This window comes from Eretmochelys imbricata, chromosome 8 (assembly GCF_965152235.1).
Source record: "Eretmochelys imbricata isolate rEreImb1 chromosome 8, rEreImb1.hap1, whole genome shotgun sequence".
NCBI lineage: Eukaryota > Metazoa > Chordata > Testudines > Cheloniidae > Eretmochelys > Eretmochelys imbricata.
This window is the reverse complement of record NC_135579.1, coordinates 1,644,769-1,662,060: the sequence shown is the minus strand read 5'-3', so window position 1 is coordinate 1,662,060 and position 17,292 is coordinate 1,644,769. Positions and strand designations below refer to the sequence as shown.

The 17,292-nt window shown below is 49.6% G+C and overlaps 1 protein-coding gene across 6 annotated transcripts; it reads right to left on the bottom strand.

The window, feature by feature from the left end:
• Window positions 1-2,338: 2,338 nt before the first annotated feature.
• Window positions 2,339-16,023, bottom strand: KIAA1191 (KIAA1191 ortholog). Of its 6 annotated transcripts, none has more exons than XM_077824009.1 (8): window positions 15,851-16,023; window positions 14,650-14,730; window positions 11,728-11,918; window positions 9,761-9,887; window positions 8,107-8,231; window positions 5,709-5,815; window positions 5,140-5,288; window positions 2,339-4,335 (listed from the first exon to the last, which is right to left on the bottom strand). In XM_077824009.1, exons 2-8 carry the CDS (start codon window positions 14,675-14,677, stop codon window positions 4,127-4,129), a joined length of 936 nt encoding a protein of 311 aa, XP_077680135.1. In that variant the 5' UTR covers window positions 14,678-14,730; window positions 15,851-16,023; the 3' UTR covers window positions 2,339-4,126. The 6 variants fall into 6 exon arrangements, with proteins under 6 accessions (XP_077680135.1, XP_077680137.1, XP_077680136.1 ...); XM_077824011.1 differs by lacking the exon at window positions 15,851-16,023 and adding an exon at window positions 15,812-15,834; XM_077824010.1 differs by lacking the exon at window positions 15,851-16,023 and having other exon boundaries at window positions 14,650-14,800.
• Between the last annotated feature and the right edge of the window lie 1,269 nt (window positions 16,024-17,292).

The following is a 17,292-nucleotide window of genomic DNA, read 5'->3' as shown; positions in this document are numbered from 1 at the left end:
CTCTAGAGATGAGCTGACCTAGAAAGCAATGCTAAGACTGGAAAATTCTCTCTTCCTTCCCCCATCCTCTTTCACAGTGGCTTTATTCCTTGCAGTCAAGGAGTCAGGAAGCACACCTTGCTCTGAAGTGGTTGAGGCAGACCCAGGAACTAGGAAGAGAGACTGGACAGTTTAGTGTTTCAGAACAATCTGCGTGCCTCTCTCACACTTATATAGCACCACTATCCTATCTGAACACTGCCCCTCTAAGGGATTTACCCTCATAAGTCCCCTGTGATGCAGTGTACAAACCCCACACTGGGATAGAAGGGATTAAAAGACTATACTGGGCCCAGCTAGCCCTGTCCCTCCAACCCTACTGAGCATGCTCCAGCTGGAGACAGGATTGAAAAGGGGCCCAGCTCAGAGGGGGCAGGCTGGGGAGGAGTGCAGACCTACCATGCAGGCTCCTGCCAAAGGAGATGGGTTGTGTGTTCAGCCCAGCTGGGGCTAACTGTTTGCGCTTCTGGTCCCAATGAGGAAAAAGGAAACTAGAGAGCAGTGCTGGGAAGTGACTCAGGAAGGGTAACACAGAAGGTCCACATTCCCCACCCCAGAGGTCAACACTGCTGACCCTCCCAGTCCAGTGGAGGGGGCAGGCCCATGCTCCCTTACCACTGCCCCAGCCCCTGGCTGAGTGGACACTAACCACTAAACCACCCAGCTCAGCAAGGACCTTACTACAAACCCTCTACAGCAGGTGACAGGTGCCATTTGCTTTTCGTACCACAATCCTGGTCAACAGTGCAGCTCTACCAGTCACATTTCACTTCCCATTTCATGCATACTAAAAGGACAGCAAGCAGAAGCTGAGTTTTCCTACCTACTGTGCAGTGACTAGGTCTGTAGACACTGTCACTCTCGCCCCTCTGAAAGCCAGGGCACTTAGTTTAGTAACCTAACAAGGGGTCTATGAGCCTGCCTTTTAGGGACCCAACCTTGCCAGTTTTGAAGGGTAAGTTAAGGGCAGGAGTGGTACCTGAAGCCCTGTGATGCTCTTACAATAGAAATGTATGGTTTTTTACATTCGTCTGTGTTGAAGGATCTGCAGAAATAACCCCCTGCACCAGAGACAATGAATGTGTCAACAGTACTAGGAAATAAACATAGGGGAGAGGGGGGTAGAGTTCTGCTCTTCCAGGAGAGTACACCGAAAGCATTTTCTAATGATGAGTACATGGTTACTCCAGGTGGGAGGCACATTTGTTTAAGAGCAACAGCAAGCACACGCATGCCCCTTCTCCAGAACTTGGAAGTTGGTCTTTTAGGTGACATTTCCCAGCTTTGGTCTCTGCCTAGAGGCGATGAGCTGGAGGAAGCGAGCACAAACGGCTCAACTATTTGAGTAGAAGAAAAGCGGTTTCTTTTTGCAATTCTTTCTTTGCTCCCTGCTCCCAGATTAAAAATACCTTGGGAATCCAACAACCACAGCAGCAAAGCTATTGGGAGTAGAGTTCACATCAACAGCATGAAAGAGCTATAGCAAAGACCCTGCTGAAAATAGGGTTTGATTTCATCAAGTTCTAACTGTTCAATTACAATTATAAACTTCATTGTACCTCTTCAAAGTGTAATATTCAGTTCAAAGTGAGTGCTACTCAAGGAATGTTGTTTATGCACACAGCTAACTGCATACTGAACAATGCAGGGAAGAGACACCCTTTTGTGTACCCTGTTAGCTGTGGAGGGCAGGGTACTGCAGTGGCATCAAGCCACATGCTTCAGTGTTTCCTTTTTAAAAGAAAAAAAAAAGTCAAAGCTAGATGAGAGGCATGGTTACCTGTGTACCGCACTGCTGCCACACAAACTGTTTTATAGCCTTAGATAACTATCTAGCATATTTCCCAGGAGGCTGGCTACACTTACTGAAATTGTGAGGGCCACATTATTCCCCAGGCATGGGGAATATGACCATTTACCTGCCTGGGAGCTGCACATCATCCAAGTACAGCTTAAGAACGTGAGGAAATCCCCCACCAATGGCTTTCCATTGGCTCTGGTTTCATGAGCACTTCTATTCAGTAAGTTCTGAAATAGCAGCACCCCCGCCCTTCGGGCCCAGACTACGCACCACTATCTTCCTTCCAAGAAAGGATAGTACACAGCAATGGACTTTGCAATGCAAAAAAAGAAAAATGTAGGCACAAGTTCGGTCACAGTGGCATCATGTCACAGATCAGACACAGACAAGTTAATGAGTTACTCAGCAAGGAGCAGAGCGCCCGGTTGGGGTTCAGGTGTGTTCCTATTTCCTTCCAGCACTTTACCTGCTGTGCTGCTGCAAGACCCACCACAGGTCTCCATTCACAAGGGCTTTTATTCTCATGTAACAGTTAGGCACATTTAAAAGAAAAAAAAGGACTGAGCACAAACTGCACAAATAAATTAATGGAAGCCAAAGTCGTCCGATTACCACTGATCACACACACTTCCAATCCATAATGACAACTGATTACTAGGGAAGGAGTCCTTAGTGCTATCAGTGCAACACATGTGACAGGTGTTGCCATTAGTGAGGAAGTTTGAAATGAAGCTGTGCTACAAACCACGTTTCTTCAAAGACGGGGACATGAGCTAACCACTGCAGTGTGGTCAGGACATAGCCTCTCTGTGGAGCTCCAAGGAAAGACATTTCACTATAAGAGGCTTTTAACACTGGCTGCAACAAGACTGGGCCTTACATGCCATCTGACTGCTACAGTGACCACTACGGAAAGGATAGTTCAGGCCAGTACCTGTCAAGGAATCTAAAGACTCTGGAGTGACCAGTTTGCCACAGGGCAAGTATGGAGATTTCACACTAAGCCTCCTTCCATTGCTTGGTGAATTAGAGGCTGCTTAGAAGTTTCTTCCCCACTTCTGTGGAGGAAGAGACATGAAGGTGCGTGTTGACTGTTCCCCATGAATGTGTATAAATCTAGGCTAAGAAAAATATTAAGTCTTACCAGAGCACAGGAGGAATGTTTAAGATTAAATTCTCCCTTAGTCCCCCTCAATGCCTGCAAGCATGAATCTGATGTTGAGAAATAAAGATCCTACATAAGAGGGACTGTCCACGTCCCTTTCTCTAACTGCTACATCCCCTCCACACATACCTCTCACAAGATACAACTAGAACTCCAAAACAAAGCCCTAGAGACAAAATGCCACATCAACTGTAGTTCCATTTGTGCTCCCCACTGAAAGCAGCAGAATGGTGTCACCATGCAAAGATCTGAGAAGAAAATGAAGGGTTTAGTTCAAGTCACACTAGCTCTGGTCATTTCCTTCTCTGGGCCCACTGGAAAATGAAGCCCTTTGACAGCAGAAGTAAAAGTTTCCCCGCTGCCACCAAGCACCAGTACAGAACTGCACAACAGAATTTAACACTAAGGGCCGATCTTTAGAATGGTCACTGTTCATGGATCAATTACCCTTTAAACAAAGAAACCCAAAAAGAAACAAACACTAGATGTGGAACTACTATAAGCAAACATTACAAAGCAGGGGAGCTAGATGGTTATGTAAGGGAATCTTGATAGAGAACCTCAGTGAATGCTCCAGTTCTTGACAGGCTTGGCTGGAGGTGTTTGGTCTCTAGCACAAGGCCGCCAGCTGCTGGTGTTGTCTAGATCCTAGAGAGAAGCATGTTGTCCTTCTGGCGACTTGACCAGAGCACTGAGCAGAGGAGAAGTAGAAGCCTAGAACATAGCTGGGCAGGACAGCCCTCAGCACAGCATGATGCTCAGGAAGAGGCCTCCCAACAAGGTGGGGATTTTCAGGGGATTTTCTAGAGCAGTGCACATCTCCCAGTGGAATCTTGCTGTACAGATAAATAGGACTGCAACTGATACAGGACGGTTTATATGGACTTGGTGCCATTACAGAAACTTTCTAAAAAAACCAGGAGACTCAGGCTGCACTACAGAAGCGGTGACAGTTGTTTTCCAGATCTTGTTTCGGTCTCATTGGTGCTCTGACGTGGAAGAAAGATGGACTTTCGAAGGTAACTGTGCAGGAGAGTGGGATGGGGAAGCATACCCCAAAACCACCCTTTAATCCATTATGAAGACACCAAGAACATCCTTCCTTGAAGGCAACGATATTCCTAGAATCCCGTGGGAGTGAGCACATTCATATCCCGGGGTTTGAGGTTATGGGACCGTGCCGACTGTTTCTTTCCCTCCATAACAGGAATGTCCATCTTGGGTGGTTTGAAGGTAGCTGGGTCCTCTGCCATCCTGGTGGCCTGGGAACGGATCAGCTCCATTGGGGATGGCTTCTGGGCACCCTTATAGGACTGGATGGTAAAGGCCGCTGAGGGAAGAAGTTGTTACAGCAGATAAGCAACAGGAAAGAGTCAAATATTGAACAGTTCACTCAGGTTTTACAGAACATTCACATATCAAGGTCTGCAACATAAGGAAGCTGCTCTTAAAACTGAAGGTTAAGGTCTTGCCTTGATGTATGTAAGGCGCTCACAGAAGAATCATTTCACTTTGTTCTCCCTCCCAGCTCCCCTGGAGTGTAGCTAGTGCCCTACAGTGCATGTTCTTCACAGATCCATGCAGAAGTGTACCAAACCTCTGGGAGGGCAGCACAGACAGTCACACCTATAGATAGCTTCTTCCTGGTATGTAAGAAGCAGAGATGACAATTTCTAAACTAGCTGCCGACAGGCGTGGTGCCATATATTTGGCAGGCTACCTTCCACGCAGCTCTTAACCGCAGCCCCTGCCATCAGGGAGAGGCTGCAGAAGTGTCAATACTGTTACTAAAGAGAACAGTGGCCACCTGCCAGTCATCTGTTTCCACTGGCACATCCACAAGATGCTCTAGCTTGAGACACGGAGACAAGACGTGGGCAGCACAAGGTGCAGTTACCAATAAAGGCTGTGAGGCCATTACATAACACAGCCGAGTGTGTATGGAAGTCTATTTATGGCCACTTCGCACTAGTTTCCACTGAATAGTCAGAGTTGGGGGTAGTGACGACGGCGACACTGGTCCACAGTTACAAGTCATCCCTGTGACCCGCTCTTTGAATTAAGTGTTTGCACTGTCACCTCCCGCTACCTCTGGCGGCTTTTGAGAAGGGTTCTCCTCCTAGAGGGCACATACCTGGGTCATTAGTGGATTTCTGGACAGCTCTGGGTCCAAAAAGGCTCCATTTTTCAGAGGATATTCTGTCTCTGTCCCCACCATCTGAATCCATGGGGACCAAGTCTGAGCCAGTGATAGAACTGGAGGATCCCTGACTAAACCAACCCCTGGAGGAAAAGAATAATTTTGGAGTATGTAACAACTGGAAGGAGAAACATGAGTTTAGTCTTTCTCACCATGGGACCACCAGAAGCAACCATTCCCAAAGCAAGCATGAATAGGCCTTTTGCTTGAAAGCCATTTCCCTATATCCATGGACATGTACATGTCTGCCCACCCCCAGTAGAAAGAATTTACACCCACAAGGAGTTCTAGAAGCTCTCATACTAATCTAGTCAGTCTGAACATTCAGAGCTGAATATTCCTACAGAGAATCCGGGGAGGCTCTGAACTCCACCCCTTCAATAAGATATTTGAGTTCTCCAGTGCTGGCCAGGAAAGTTATTTGTTGCAACTCTGATTTTAAGTGGCCTGAAGGAAACCAACTCCTCCTGGGAGGCAAGGGACTGCCCTGTGTGGGAGTGTACCTGTGTTTCTGTTTGGGAGAAGAGTGGGGGGTGCTGCTTGGAGTGGATTGAGTGGAAGATGTCTGTTTGTCGTCTTTGGCCATCTCTCCACTTTGCATCTTTAACTTCTGTTAGAAAGGGCAAGAGGAAAACAAAATCAATATAAACCTTTCAACAAGAGGGTTAGGAGTAAAGAATAGCCAGTTTCAGCATGAGCATGCCACTTCCCCTTTAATTGATGGAATAGTATAACAGGAGTTATAGCTTAGTGTGTTACAAGGTCTGCATGCAAGAGTGCCTGTTAAAGTGTATTCAACAGAGTAAGAGCTCCCCATTTCAGACTGTCATAGTTTTGCTACCAGAGCATTTCTGGAATAAGGTCTTGAGTTATCTACTCCAGCCTAAAGGCAGCCAATGGTAACAGTTCAAAGTCATACACTCTTTGGATTCATACTGTCCTCTGTTAGTGCATTGTTAGGATCTTGATTGGCATTTACAAGGAAGAGGTAGTCTGAATCTGCAGTGAAGCTAGTTCATCCAGAGAACTATTAACATCTGTATCCTAATAGCACAGTCATGGCTAGATGCCACAAGACCCAGGTGGCCTCACGCATTTAACTCATCTAGTTACTACCTCTAAATGGGTTATCATGGTTTAATATTTGTAAGCCATGTCAGCATTAGGATTCTAAATGCTTTCCTGCCTATACAAACAAGAGACATGTCAATGACCCTGTGCACACCAACCAGATTATTTCAAGTCCTTCCAGATAGCACAAAGCGATCTTTGAGGGCAGTCATGGTTTGAAGAGGGACTCAGGAATTTTCCCCTCATCTGATTCTATGACACCTTGGATACCACAGGGAGACAGACTGCTACTGCTTTACTCTTATGAGCACCGTAGAGTCAATACATCTAAGAGAGTTACCTGTGTTCTATTCTGGCACGTATCAAACAGACAATTCTACAGTTGGAATACACCACAATATTAATGGTGACTGACAGGTTTGATTGGATTTCCCAGGTTGTTTAATTGCCGTGGCAGCAAACATATCTTTATTTGTAAGCTGAGCAGGCTTCGTATGGAAGTGGAAAATGAGATCACAGTGGTTTGTTTTTGAAGAGTCACTTCTCAGAGAAAAGCTGCACTCACATCTATTGCATTCTTGACTTTTGGTGTAATGAAGTTTGATAGTTCAGTCTAACAGTCAAACACACTGAAGCCAAGACTACAGGAGAGGAGTCAATTCAGTGCTTTGTAAGAGAAGCAGAAATGCATTCAGCCCAGAATGACTACACAGTTACGTAAGTTTCATCTGCCAGCCTCTGCATCCCTGAGGCAGAGTGTGACATTCCACGTTAGTAACTGTGAAGGAGAACTATCAGTCACTACAGACATCTCTAATCCTATATTGGGGAGGGGAGTATTTTCTACTCTATTTGCCCATGATAGCTGAAGAAAAATATCACAGGAGAAGTTCAAGATTACTAAAGTGAACTGCTGCAGGAAGGAGTTCTGCAAATCATGCACTTCAGCTGATGAAATTGCTCACCTTTTACACATTTCAACATTAACAAGCATCTCAGTAATGTAATAAACCAATGATCTGTTCCCTTACAAAGTAGAGGCTGCCTAGGGGAATGGAGCCTGCTGGCTTCTTTTCTGGAGGGGACAGGGAAGCAAGCAACAAAGTAGTTAGAGCAGCTAAAACTCATGTTTTCAGAATGAGAGAGGCAGGTAGTAGAGCAGCCCTGAGTTACTGCTGGAAGACAGCTTGTCTCTTACAAGCCCAGGAGAGCAACAGAAATGGAGGTAGCTGAGAAGTCTGCACAAAGGCAGGAAGCAGAACTGAGTTATCGTGGAAAGCCAGAATTGGTGATAGTTGTATTCCCACCCTGAAGCTTTATTCACGTATTTTAAGAAGTATTAACATCCCTTTGAACACATGCAGTGCCATGGCAGGATGGCATGTCCAGCCTCAGACAGGTCCACAGAAATTTACAATTTTAAAGGGTAATTTATCTTCAGGGTAGATTGCGGCACTGAAAAGAAGGATTCACAATTGATTGTGATTTGAGTGATACTGAAACAGACAGTTACATCTATTTACATACTAAAGACTCACCTACTAGAATTGGAGAGTTAAATTTTGGGGAAACCACAGATTGTCCCTAGTCATTGCAACGCTAGTGAAATGCATGATTTACGAAACAAAGCCAAGACGGGCTATTTAAATAGAAAAATCCGGCCATTGTTACCAATACAGAGTTCTACAGACAGCTACGAACAGTGAGAGTAAGCCCCAACACAGTTCCATGAACGCTTCCCGAATTCTAGGGGCTATTTGAGTCCCGCAGAGGTAAAGCAGCACACAAACTACAAGAAAGCCAAAGCAGAGGACGAGACAAATGTCTTACATGGAGTGCCTCAGCCACACGATGGTACTTTGTCTCCTCAGCCGTGAGGCCCTTGTGGGGAGTGTATCCAGCATCTCTTAGCCCTGCCTGCTGTTCAAAGCGCTGAATGCTCTCCTGAGTCTGCTCTAGAATGAACGAGATGAGACATTCACACAAACCAGAGGAAAACACAGATGCCTGTATGCAGTTCTGGGAAACACAGAAGCAGCACGAGAAACTGGGTTTCCATGATCCAGAATTTAGCATTGTGATGAGTCAGCAGAGATCGAATGTGACAAACACATTAGAGGGATACAATTTCTAATTCAACAGATCAGAAAGACGTGTTAGGCATTAGGGTTCTAAGTAAACAGAACAACAACTCGGAACTCTGCAATAAGACTGCTCCCAAATCACGGGGCTTGTCACAAGCACATCTCAGCCAGAAGGGTGAAAGCTAGCGTTGCTCCTGAATTAGAATATTTCTAAAACCCCAGGCAGTTAAGATAACCACTTAGAATAATCCCAATGCATCCAAACTCCATATACACAAGTATTGCTGCCAGTTCTTTACTTCAGACTCAGGTGTTCTGAACAGCTAATGTAGCAGTCTTTCAGAAAAGTTTGTCAAAAATGTTAGTGGTTTTTGAAGGTTTTAATTCTTATTTATAACTACTGGTAAAGTCTTAAGTGATGGAAAGAACTGTTTGAGAACTTGATAGTTTCCTACAGAATGCCAGTCCATCATTAAAGCAGTACAGAAGCTACACTTCAGCTAGAACTAGGTTCCTCACTGCTGACGTTTTTGTAAGACTTGCTTTTAGCAAGATGCTCAGGTCTGCCAGCTTTCTATAAAAGAGCTTCAACGACAACTACAACGTGCTCTTTGTGAACTTCCAGAACGCTGTGCTAAGACAAACCCAACAGGGCTGGAAGTACTGCTTGAATATTAACATTTGAGCTTTAGCTAGCCAGGCAGCAATAAAGTAAGATCCAGTGACAGTTACACCCTAGTGGTTAGCATCTACTCATAAGGATGGAACAGATCTTGCTGCACTACAGACCCAGTCTCATTCTAAAGCCTCATTGTTAAAAGCACAAAGTTCTCTTCATGTTCAAGACAGCCACACTGCTGACCATGAATGCATGAAGCCAGTGAGTTATACTTAAGTACTTATCAGTTTGATGGGTCAATCCTCCCCTTCGCTCTGGTACAACTGAAGATCACTTACTGGTTAAACAGAATGAGCTAATAAGCAAACAAGTGACAGCTGGCAGCACCTGCTCTCATGATCCTTGTAACAAAAATAAGACTATAAAACACTGCAGCAGACATTAATTGGAAAAAAACAATTTCTCCACACCTCCATCACCAACCCAGTTCCAACACTAGAAAGAAAGTTTACAGAGTTTCAGATTTATTCATCCAGCACTTGATTTAGGGCAGAGTTTCCTGCATTTTTCCATTAGTGCACCTACAAAGCTTGTGAGGCCCCCTCAAGTGCACAAAAATTGTTTTAGCCTACACAAATTAGGTCTATATGGTTTTGAGGCTGGCTGAAGAATTAGGCCATGAAATCTGGTCAAATGGACCATAGACTTGCATGTGATCTCAGCACATACCCCACTCCCATATCTATTAAGTAGCCTAATACAAATACATCAGAGTTCTTACTTGTAATGAGAGAATTCATGATGATATGAGTGGCCTTGGCCTTCACCACTGGGACCTTGTTCACACTTTCAGTGGAAGATGAGGGGGTTATGACAGGTGGATACATGCTAGTCTCCCCTTCCTCAACCTGTGCAGAGGAAGTGGGGTACAGTTTAAGACAAAGGGGAGAAAGTTACCTCTTGAGCATTACACCCTTTCCCTGAATTCTCATCACAACAGGGCTTTAACCAACACACAACTAGTTAAGCAAAAAAGTCAACTTGCATTGCTTAAGAGTTAAGACTAATCATAATTGGCACTTCAATGTTCTTAAGGAAATGGACATTTTCGTGTCCTTCATGATAGGACATTCCTGTTATCTATTGACAACAGGCACTCATTCTCATATGGATTTGGAAAGCACTGGGCTCACAGCCAGCAGGTTGTTAGTCTGAATGGTAAAGGTCACTAGGGACGAAACTAGAACCAACCACTTCTCTTTCCACTCAGGGCCCAATCTGACCAAAACATGTGGCAGGTCTTTCTCCATGAAAGGAGATTCTTTGATAGATGGCACTAAAGTTGTTAGCCAACACCCTAGTTAGAGAGATCAGACCCACTTATAAGTCATGGAGCTCGAACTTTAATGTTATTACTCTAGGCCCTACTCCAATACTTTATACTGGTTTTAAGACATTCTAAACTTAGTCAGGTAGCTTATACCCAAAGTTTTGCCATTCTTAACTAGACTCTGGGGACTGTGTCTGCTGGATTCTAATTCGTTACTTTACAAAATGAAAGCACTTTTGGAAGTGACAAACAATTCTTGCAGCTTGAACAGAGGGTAATAGTCTTCAGTGCCAGGCACTGATTTTTACACACCATGCTCCAACCTAAGACAACTTCACAAGGAAGTTCCACTGGCAGAATAAAAACCAGTTTAAGCAGATACAGTTAAGCCAGTTCAAATGACTGCATGGACACGAATTTCAGTATAAGTGTGACTTGCTTCAGTTTAATTAAACCTGATCCTAATGGAGCTAGTTAACCAAATAAGCTGCTCTTATACGCAAAGAGCAGACACATGCCATTTGCACTGATTTAACTGTATCAGTTTAAATTTACATCTTAACACCCACACAAGTTTCTCATTTAGACAAGTTCTTGGAGCATATTCATTCTATGGTCACCAGACACTATGCATTTGCTTAAGTGGACAGAATCACAGAGGACATACTGACAGGTTTCAGAGTAACAGCCGTGATAGTCTGTATTCGCAAAAAGAAAAGGAGTACTTGTGGCACCTTAGAGACTAACCAATTTATTTGAGCATAAGCTTTCGTGTAGCTCACGAAAGCTTATGCTCAAATAAATTGGTTAGTCTCTAAGGTGCCACAAGTACTCCTTTTCTTTTGGAGGACATACTCATACTCTTCAGAGTTTGCAGGATGCCTTTAAAAAAATGTAAGCAATTAGAGTTATGCCTTTGTTTCTTTCCGATGAAAGAAAGCCTGAAAAGTTATTTCCCTACCAGCACGCAAAGAAAAGGAGGGGGGGAGGCAGGAATGTCAGCTCTGGCTTTGCTGGAGGTTTCAGAAGATATGTATTGAGTTTAAGGAGGAGGCTTGTTGAAGTTGACGTTTTAGAGAAAGAAGGTCTGTGTTAGTCCTTAGCGTGAAGTCAGTGTTGGCCAAGATTTATCGTAGCACTCTGACCAAAGGTCCCTCCTTCTCAGTTGGAGAGCTCTCTCTCTTGTGATATTTAACCACTCCTCCAGTCAGACTCACAAGCTGCACAAGAACTACATTTCTAATGGCAAAGTGTCAGGACGTTGTCCTTGATCAAAACACTCCCAGTTTTGATCCACCTCTGCAGGTCACCTTAAAGTAGTAGTCACTTGCTTAATCCAGAAGAGTTCCTGGTTTTCATCCAATTAGAATCTAGCAGACACCTCCCTGCCATCTCCTCACCCATTCTAGAGTGCATACCTTTGAAAGCTCCTGGTACTTGCGCTCTGGGATGACTGGCTGTTTCCACAGGACATTGGAGCACATATCTGAAGGGGGAGGAGTCATCGGTGCTGGATCCTCCAGGGCATCATCATAACTGAATGCCCGACGATGCATTCCAATAGGCAAGGACATCTTTCCTAGAAGCCCTCCAGAGCCATGCTCAATAGCTAAGAACAAAGATGGCAGCTTTCACAGAGGGATGCATCTTGGACATATCAAACGGGATTATCTCTGTACTGGTTAAAAACACTGATTCTTTAAGAATCTATTAACTTTTCAGAGACATGGTACAGCTCACAACAGTAAAACCCACTACCAAAATGAGACTGGTGCTGGAAGCACCTGTTATGAAGTTTGTCTTAAGCAGCTACCCAAACGACCGGTAAAGTCTGTGGTCTAAAAAGGGGCTTTTAATGGGCAGTTACCTTGGGGATATTTTGATGTGGTTGCTAAAGCAGTTCATCCTTAGTACAAGTTTCACTATTTTGGAAGAACAGGTTTCTACGTGGGAAAAAAACAACCCTATTTTTAGAACTTGTTGGAGAAGTGCCTGTGCTTGCAAGACTGAGGAGACATAAGCTGCAATACTCTTCTATAAGACATTCGTGACGAAGCGGGACTGTTCTTAATGTTTCCTCTGAATAGTGTGGGGGTGCCTCAGTTTCCCCTAGGCAGTTCTTAAGTCTCTAGGGGGTGGGATGAGGGTGTATGATCGTTGCAGAGCCCTAGGGGGCAGGTGTGGGCAGGGGTCTGGACACAGAGAATGGCCGATACCCTGTTTCCTGGCAACTGATGGCCTGGCCCTTCCCCCCCTGCAAGGTGAGAGCTAAAGGGTTGGAGAACAAAGGAATCTGGTGACCTCCTGGCCCACAAAGCCCAGAGGAGGAGGGGCTGGAGAGACTTTTAGTTTGGGGCTGGCTGAGGACATGGAGTGAAGTGCAGATGGGGTTGTCTGGCTCACTGCCCCCCAAAATGGACCCAGCTGAGGGGTCCTGTTCTCTTCACCTACAAGCTCTGTGTTAGACCATGTTCCTGTCATCTAATAAACCTTCTGTTTTACTGGCTGGCTGAGAGTCATGTCTGACTGCGGCGTTGGGGGGCAGGACCCTCTGGCTTCCCCAGAAGCCCCGCCTGGGCAGACTCGCTGTGGGAAGCACAGGGAGGGGCAGAGGATGCTGAATGCTCCGAGGTCAGACCCAGGAAGGTGGAAGCTGTGTGAGCTGTGTGTCCTGCAGACAATCTGCTCCCAGAAAGGAGACTTCCTCAAAGTCCTGACCAGCTTTGTAGGGAGCAGTTCCAGAACATCGCCCGGGGACTCCGTGACAACACTCTAGTCAGAATTATGCAGCCTTTGCAAAATTCTAGGAGCTGTTTTTGGTTTTACTAGCCTCACTCCAAACTATCAGATTTGATGTGACACTTTAATCACAAAGTAAGTTACCCATAACTACTGCTTCGCATCTGTCAGTCACAGTTAACAGCAGTACTTCAAGCTACATCACCCTACATAGCAATCTGTTAAGCAGTTACATATATTGTGGGCTAAAACGCAAAGTTCACCAATGACTAAAGAAAATCTATGTGGTAAGACTGCCATTGAACAGGAGCACGAAGTCTGATTTGGGTAAAAAAGCAGCTCAATTTTCTAAACAATCCAGGAGTTGAGAGATTAAGACTGACAACTTTGTATGTGGCTAAACCAATAATGGTTCTAAAGTGAGAGGTTTCCGAGTGGTAGCCGTGTTAGTCTGTATCAGCAAAAACAATGAGGAGTCCTTGTGGCACCTTATAGACTAACAAATTTATTTGATCATAAGCTTTTGTGGGCTAAAATTCACTTCATCAGATGCATACAGTTAGGAGTTTGTTTGTGCAATCCAACAGCACTGCTGAAGTTCAGGATCTGATTTTATTTACATATTTTGGAAGGTTGTTCTACCAAAAAAGAGCTTGCAAGTAGCATGCGTTCTTACAAGATCTATTTATGTGATCAGGTATTCCCATAAATTAGTGCCAAACAATCAAGCTGCTATTTTCAGACCCTCAGGTGAAGCGAAAACATGCAACACTTTGTCAGGTCTCCACAAATCTACTCACAAATCTTCCATGATTAAACAGTGGTGGGATGGGGAAGGAACATTAACATCAGTCTCGGGATGGCTTTAAGGGATAGGGCCACTGGCAGGGTCTATGGAAAGCACTGAATACAAGTTCCAGCAGCTGTGGGGTGAGAGAGAGGCTGCACCAGACCTAGATATCCCAGCTTGGAGAGCACAAAAGGCACATACTAGGGAGGACATCACTCCCAACACCTCCCCACTTCATCTTTCATACCCTCTTCTACATAGCAGGAGTATGACAAATTCTCTAGACTTTGCTAATGAATTGTCATGTCATATTAACAGCAGCCAACTCTGACAAAAACAGTCATGTGACTATCAGTAGTGTCATGACTGAGGCAATCACTAACCAGAATAGTTTAAATCAGTGGTTCTCAACCCACAGCTGCGGCCCAAGAGACATCCTCAGGGCCATACTGGTAGCATACATATTGTGTGGATTTGGCCCACATAACACAGAGAGCTGCATATGCAGCCCACAACAGTAAATAGGCTGAAAACCACTGGTTTAGACCCTAAGGTCTTCAGGATACAGTCTTTCAGAGGTATTTGTACAGCACCTGGCATCGTGAGGCCCTGACACAATAGAAATAATTCACTGGGAGGAGCACTGATACAGTGGCACTATTTAAAAGCTGACACACTAGCCTCACCAAATACCCTAACCAGGCTATACACCTGATCCAGACTAGAGAGCCTACATAAAAACCACGTCTTCTCACAATTAACCATCACGTAAGTGACCAGACTAAAATTTACCGGAAAGAATTAGTTTTACCAGGAATATCTGGTTGTCTTGAAGCCATGACTGTAATCCAGATGTTCCTCTATATGGAAATCCAGAACCGATTCCCGTTACCTGATAAATCAACAGAGAATGTTTTTATCTGCAAAAGGCACCAAGGCTACAGTAAATATGACCCAAGACCATCTTATGAAACACGAACCCGAAGTGCCCACGGGAAGGCTGGACTGGGGGGCTGCAGGATGACAACGGGTCTCGTCTGGAGTATTCCAGCCAGGCCGCAACCCCCCTGGGGGAGGCGTGTGACCCGCCCTGCGCCCACGGCCACCCGCCTGCCCGGAAAGCCGAGAGGCCGCGCCCGCCAGCAGCGCCACCGCCCCACAGCTCCCGCCGGACACAAGGCGGCCCCCCGCGGGGCCAAAGCGGGCCGCACCCCCCGGGGCAACTCAGCCGCGGCCCCTGGGGAGCAGGGCGCGGAGCAGACGGGCCCGGCCGCGGCCCACGTGTGACAGGCTGGGGCCCAGAGACCCCGGGTCTGCGCGGGCGGGCCCGCCCGCAGCCCCCCGGCAACCCCTCCCTCCCCGCCCGCGGCCCCCCCTCCCGCCGGCCCCCCGGCAACCCCTCCCTCCCTCCCCGCGGCCCCCCCTCCCGCCGGCAACCCCTCCCTCCCCGCCCGCGGCCCCCACAGCCCCCCTCCCCGACCCCACAGCCCCCGGGCCCCCTCCCCAGCCGGCCCCACAGCTCCCTCCCCGCCCCGCCCGCGGCCCCCACAGCCCCCAGGCTCCCTCCCGCCGGGCCCCCTCCCCAGCCGGCCCCACAGCTCCCGCCCCGCCCCGCCCGCGGCCCCCACAGCTCCCAGGCTCCCTCCCTCCCGCCGGGCCCCCTCCCCAGCCGGCCCCACAGCTCCCGCCCCGCCCGCGGCCCCCACAGCCCCCAGGCTCGCTCCCTCCCTCCCCGGCCGGCCCCCCAGCTCCCTCCCCGCCTCGCCCGCAGCCCCCACGGCCCCACAGCTCCCTCCCCGCCCTCCCTCCCTCCCGCCGGGCCCCCTCTCCGGCCGGCCCCACAGCTCCCGCCCCGCCCCGCCCGCGGCCCCCCTCCTTGGCCGGCCCCACAGCTCCCTCTCCGCCCCGCCCCGCCCGCGGCCCCCACAGCCCCCAGGCTCCCTCCCTCCCGCCGGCCCCGCAGCCCACAGTACCTGGGCCCCCACGCCCGCCGGCCCCACAGCCCACATTACCTGGGCCCCCACGCCCGCCGCTAACAGGCCCGCCGGGGCCGCGGCCCGCACTGCAGCCGGAGGAGGCGGAGGCCGCCCACATCGGGGCGCGGGGCAGGGCGGCTCGCAGGCTCCATGGCGCGGGCCCGACCGAGCCTCCCCCTTCGCCCCAGCGCAGCAACGACAGCGATGGGGGGAGGGGGCGGAGCATATAGAGGGCTACGGTCCCGCGATACTTCGGTGACGCAGGTTGCAAGATGGAGGCCGCGGGCCGCCGTGAGGCACGCCGGGAATTGTAGTTCTCCGCCCTGTGGCCGAAGCGCTTGCGCTGCGTGGCCCACGCACGTTTCTTGAGGGCTCCGCAGCAGCAGACTCCGCTCGCCCCGGGCCGCCTGAGCCCGCCCCTCGCTCCAATGCCCTGCAGTGCCCGGGCTAAGGGCCCACCGCCCGTGCGTGGTCCCACGCGCGATGGACGGGAGCCTAGCACTCCGCTCCAGGCAGCCCTGGGGGGCTGCAGACGGCGGCTCCGCTTTCCAAAGGGTTCCGCGCCCCCCGTGAATGGGTTCCGCGGGCTGCCGCTGCCAAAAGGCTAAGAACCGCGGAGCGAGGGGAAGGAAGAGCTTTGGGGCCTTTCCTAAGGCCGCGCCGTTTGGGAACGTGGGAACAGCCCACGCGTGACCCAGCACGTGTCAGACCCGCGCTCCGTCTCCTCCCCCATCCGGGCTCCGCCCGGGGCCGGCAAACGCTGCCGCAGAAGCGGCCACAACGCGCGCAGGAAGCAGCGAGGCTCCGGCCCCGCGGAAGGGCAGATCCTGCCCGAGCCGGTCCGCTCGTGGCTGGCTCGCCGGCGGCGCCGGGAGCAGAGCAAACGCGGCTGTCCGGGCTGCTGGGACTCCTGCTGTTTAACCACGCGCCCGGGCCTGGCTCCACTTGCCGCCCGCCCCGCGGCGATACCGGAGCGGGTGCTGCACGGTGCGGCAGCAGCGGCCACGGGCCTCTCCGCCCCGGAGGCCGGTCACCGGGGTGGGCCCCGGCATGGCATGAGCAGGACGAAGTGCAGCGCCGGGGGGAGCCGAGGAGCAGCGCCCCGCCCGCAGCCGCCGCCAGCACGCGTGGGGGGGGGGGAGCCCCCGCTGAGGGCCAGAGCACGTCCGAGTGTGGCCGCGACCAGCCCGCGTGGGCAGCCCGAGGCTCCTGGCGGCGCTGACCCGCCCTTGGCGGCCGCGGCACCTCAAGGCACGGCGAGCACCTCCCGCGTGGGCGGGCCCCACTCGCGGCCGGCGGCCCTGCCCACGGCGGCCGCCCCGCCTGGCCTCCGAACAGGAAGAGGAACCACCTCGCTCGCCTCCCCTCGCCTCCCACGCGCGACGGGGGCAGAGCGGCGCGGCCCCTTTCAGAGCCTGGCTGGCGGCCCAGCCGCGGGCAGCCGGGCGCCCCGGGCCGGCGGCGGCTCTCGCCCGGCC